We start from the raw sequence: 5,000 nt of genomic DNA on the forward strand, positions 1-5,000 counted from the left end.
AGGGGCGCAAGCCCCTCTTATGTCCAGCTTTGAGGCTCTGTGTATACTGTAAACGCAAGCATTGTTTTAACACAGTCATTGAATGCCATTGACAATGAATGGCCAGCTTTGAGTGTTTGTGTAAAGATAAAGATTTGAACACCACCACCAACAGCAGGTCTCTCTCTCTCTCTCTCTCTCTCTCTCTCTCTCTCTCTCTCAGAGGGCTGTGGCGTGGGAGAGGGGCTGTACGCGCAGACACTAGAGGCTGTTCCAGAAGGTCTGTCACCTCCCACCGTAACGGCATCTGCAGCCCAGGTCCTGGACGTTCACTGGAGCCCCCCACGCAAAGCCAACGGGCTCATCACGTCCTACTTCATACACAGGTATAGTGCACGCACGCACACGCACACACCCACACACGCACGCCACGCACGCACGCACGCACACACACACACACACGCGCACACACCAGATCACTAACATTGGGTAGCCTATATATTTTATGCGATAATAATCAATTCCATCAAAATACAACCAAGTAGGCCTACAACAATACATTCTTTAATATTTCACAAAAAAAACAAAAAGCAGATGTCATGATGGTCTATACTATATCATATAGGGGGTCAAAATCGGTGGAAAAAAAGGGGGGTTTATTTGTTTGAAAAAATATGCTGGTCCTCCTTTGGTCCACCCATGTGAGAATGGTTCAGTGAAGGCACAGTCTAATTGCATCAACTGCCCACGGTGGGCAAATCACCCAAAGACCTGCCTGTAGAAAAAAAAGCAGGGATGGGGGCAGGGAAACAAACCCTATACTTTCCACTACGTCAGGGAGCATCCTGAAGGCACCCCCTCAGACATCAGCAACATTATGAAAATCACATAATTACAATATTGTTAAGGGTGAAATTCACCCAACGTTAGTGTTCATAGGGTTGGAAGAACTCACTACGGGCTATGGTATGTCATGATTTCTTTCACAGCCAAGGGGTTTGTTGGCCCTTTCTTCACAATATGATATACACAGTAGCCTGTGAGTTATTGCTTTTAGTAAACAGTTGCGATGTGAAAATTAGAAACACCCCAATTAAAACAGTTTTTTAATAACAATTTCATTATCATTCATCTAAATGTAAAAACGTTTGTCAGTCTCATCTTTCTGGTGTTTCCTTTGCTGTTTCTAATGCTGACAGAAATCTCACATAATTCCATTGACCTGCGCACCTTTGATGCCTTTTGAAGATTTAAAACGACACCTTTCTCCATCAAAGTGTTTAATGCTCTTTGAAGATTTAAAAGATCAAAGTACGTGACGGTCCACTTTGTTTGCTTAACCCATTCTGGGCGGGAACCCCCTTTGGTGTTTTAAATTAGTATGTAGCCTATACCATTGAATGTGCAGTTAAAGCATCATGTTATACTTTAGCTATTGAAACATTGCAGATCTACAAGCACTGAGTGCCGTGCTGTACAAACTGACTGCAAAAATAACATTAATAATAGAGAAAATATATCATAAATGGATACTGAAACCAGATATAATCATTAGGGAAAATGTATGCATGTACTATGTAAACTCTTCATTTCCATTTTCCAGCCATTCAGTTGAAAAAAAAAAAAATACAAATATCTAATAATAAGCCTAATAAGGCTGTGTCCATTTCCTCCCCGTAAACATTAATATACTACTTTCCCTGATACCGTCATTTGCCTGTATACCCCCTGTGGTGTGAGCCAGCAAGGAATTCACACCTTCCTTAAGCCCTAACCTAAGAGGCAGCGGTTGGCCGAACGGTTTGCGGAGCGGTCTTGTCTTGATATCGGAAGGTCGCTAGTTCGTATCCCCGGACTGGCATGTTACCACCGCTGAAGTGCCCTTGGACAAGGCATTGAACCTCTACCATGAAATGTTCTATGAGCAGGGCCTGGCTGTAAACAAGTTCTTGAGCTTAGTCCAGTTACCCTGCAGGGTAAACATAGTACCTTTCCTTTCCTTAACCACACCAAAGGGTCAAGAAGGTTTTAGCGCTGTCCCTGCGGTGTGATATGTCTTGTTGCACGTTGACCCTAGTGATTCAACGCGTGGAATTCAATGGCAAAAAACCACACCAAAGGGTCAAGACGGTGTTAGAGTCAACTCCTTCCAACCGTTTGGACCCGAGGAGTTGCATGGTGACCCTTTGGTGTGGTTAGGGCTACTGAGCATGTGTGTATAGGCTACCGGTATGTGTTTTGATTTGTGCTTTATAATATGCAACACAATATCGTATAACAGTGGCGGCCGGTGACATTTGTCCTAGGGAGGGCGCTATAACAAAATCAAGAAAACATGCACTAGGTATCATAGATTAAATATCTACTGAGGGAGCCTGTCTAAAGTTTATTAAATATATCTACTAAGGGAGCCTGTCTAAGGTTTATTAAATACATCAAAATGTAACAAAAGGTTCATATAGGGTTAAAGAAACAAACCTGAGACAGAAGGACCAGTGCCATAAAAAAGTGCAATGGCTCAAAGCCACATGACCTTGCTACAGTGCCTTTAACATTAACAAAAAAATAAACAAAACGTCCTTAAAAGAACCCTCAAAGCCATGACTCTGCCACCTTATGGCTTAATTTTTACTTTTTGTACATACATTTGTGATGATTACATCAGGTTTGTCTGGACCCAGCTCTTTAATTCTTATTTTTTCTTGCAGTGTCCTTCTCTCAAATGGTGTTTTCTGCAGTGATTTCACAGAGTTTTATTTTTCCTCTTATTTTTCCATTATGCAAGTGAATTAAACTATTATTATATTGACTTTACCTGGCTCCATTCATCTGTCTCATCCCTCGTTTTTCTAGCGTATGTTGTTGTGGCTGTAAACCCTATGTCAAACTGTGCTGTAATGTGTATGCTGCCCCCAAGTGTTTGTGGTGTGAATAACGAATAACGTCATGGATCGCACATATTTCGCGACCCAGTGGCTTCCTATAGTTTGTATTGAAGACATGTGTACCGCAATGCATTACTTTTCAGTGCTGAGAATCGAGAGCTCCAGATGAACGCGCACCAACACGTGACACACACTAACCAATCAGAAACGTCATACAACGTAAATAACATTTGACATTTCATGGAGGCATAATACTAACGTGGCAGCATATTACAACTTTTAAACACTGCCTTTGGTTAGTGGCTACTTATATTATATAATATTAACGTTTCTGGATTGCTAATTTTAAATAAATTACAGGCTGTTCGTTTCTCAGTCATTCTTATTCACGTTTTATTCAGGGGGTGGGCATGGTGGTGCGGCGCACCAGCGCCCCCTATGGACGCACCGCCACTGCTGTATAACGTTCATAATTAGATACAGTATACCTGTACCTTTAAAGATGGAGTGCCACGTTTCTAAAAAGTGTACAGTATTTGTTAGGATGTCGTTTTTATGTGGACACGCCCACCAGTTCATTAAGTATGCCTGGTTTGCCTGGTGGGTGGTGATGGGTGGTGATCCACCTGAACTGAAGCCGCACCCACAGCTGTAGTTGTATGATAAAGGGGGAGGGGTTAGGGGAGGGGCTGATAATGTGATGTCACTATATTACTGTTTATTTCATTGGCCCGTTTGACTGTCAAGGGTTCAGCCTCCAGGAAAAAACCCTAAATACAAAGGGAAGACATCATTGCACATGAAAACGACTCCAGGGTGTCTAATGAAGTACTGTCTCCTCATAGACACATGGAAAACTGGAAAAATTGTGGCACTCCATCTTTAAACCATTCATATCACATTAACTGAGCGACATTTTTATAAATAGGTCCGCACATGCCAAACAGTATGAACAAATCACACTTGTGTGAAGTGAGGGGCGCAGCAAGGGCATTATTTATATCGGCCAGATTACGTCTTTCCTTGTCATTTACTGAAGTCCATAGACTATAGGCTGGCAACCGGTTCTTTATTTAATGAAGTCCATAGACTATAGGCTGGCAACCGGTTCTTTATTTACTGAAGTCCATAGACTATAGGCTGACGACAGGTTCTTTATTTACTGAAGTCCATAGACTATAGGCTAGCGACCGGTTCTTTATTTACTGAAGTCCATAGACTATAGGCTAGCGACCGGTTCTTTATTTACTGAAGTCCATAGACTATAGGCTGACGACCGGTTCTTTATTTACTGAAGTCCATAGACTATAGGCTGACGACAGGTTCTTTATTTACTGAAGTCCATAGACTATAGGCTAGCGACCGGTTCTTTATTTACTGAAGTCCATAGACTATAGGCTAGCGACCGGTTCTTTATTTACTGAAGTCCATAGACTATAGGCTGACGACCGGTTCTTTATTTACTGAAGTCCATAGACTATAGGCTGACGACCGGTTCTTTATTTACTGAAGTCCATAGACTATAGGCTGGCGACCGGTTCTTTATTTACTGAAGTCCATAGACTATAGGCTGGCGACCGGTTCTTTATTTACTGAAGTCCATAGACTATAGGCTGGCGACAGGTTCTTTATTTACTGAAGTCCATAGACTATAGGCTGGTGACCGGTTATTTATTTACTGAAGTCCATAGACTATAGGCTGGTGACCGGTTCTTTATTTACTGAAGTCCATAGATTATAGGCTGGTGACCGGTGCTTTATTTACTGAAGTCCATAGACTATAGGCTGGCGACAGGTTCTTTATTTACTGAAGTCCATAGACTATAGGCTGGCGACAGGTTCTTTATTTACTGAAGTCCATAGACTATAGGCTGGCGACAGGTTCTTTATTTACTGAAGTCCATAGACTATAGGCTGGCAACCGGTGCTTTATTTACTGAAGTCCATAGACTATAGGCTGGTGACCGGTTCTTTATTTACTGAAGTCCATAGACTATAGGCTGGCGACCGGTTCTTTTTAATTAGGCTCTAAACAAACGGCCAAATGACGTCATGCATTGGAGGGGCCATAGCGACCCTCAACACAGTTATGGAAATTGTGAACATGAGCAATACTTTATTCGTTATCATAGAAAA

General features: G+C 42.1%; 1 protein-coding gene across 1 annotated transcript in view; it reads left to right on the forward strand.

The window, feature by feature from the left end:
- ush2a (Usher syndrome 2A (autosomal recessive, mild)) overlaps positions 1-5,000 on the forward strand; it is a gene marked incomplete at both ends in the record, with an annotated part of 314,802 nt that overhangs the window by 259,030 nt on the left and 50,772 nt on the right. The window contains 1 exon segment of the mRNA XM_080771896.1: positions 203-365. Within this exon segment, the coding sequence (XP_080628022.1) occupies positions 203-365 (163 nt within the window).

This window comes from Protomyctophum bolini (genome assembly GCF_963924005.1).
Source record: "Protomyctophum bolini genome assembly, chromosome: 1".
NCBI classification, from domain to species: domain Eukaryota; kingdom Metazoa; phylum Chordata; class Actinopteri; order Myctophiformes; family Myctophidae; genus Protomyctophum; species Protomyctophum bolini.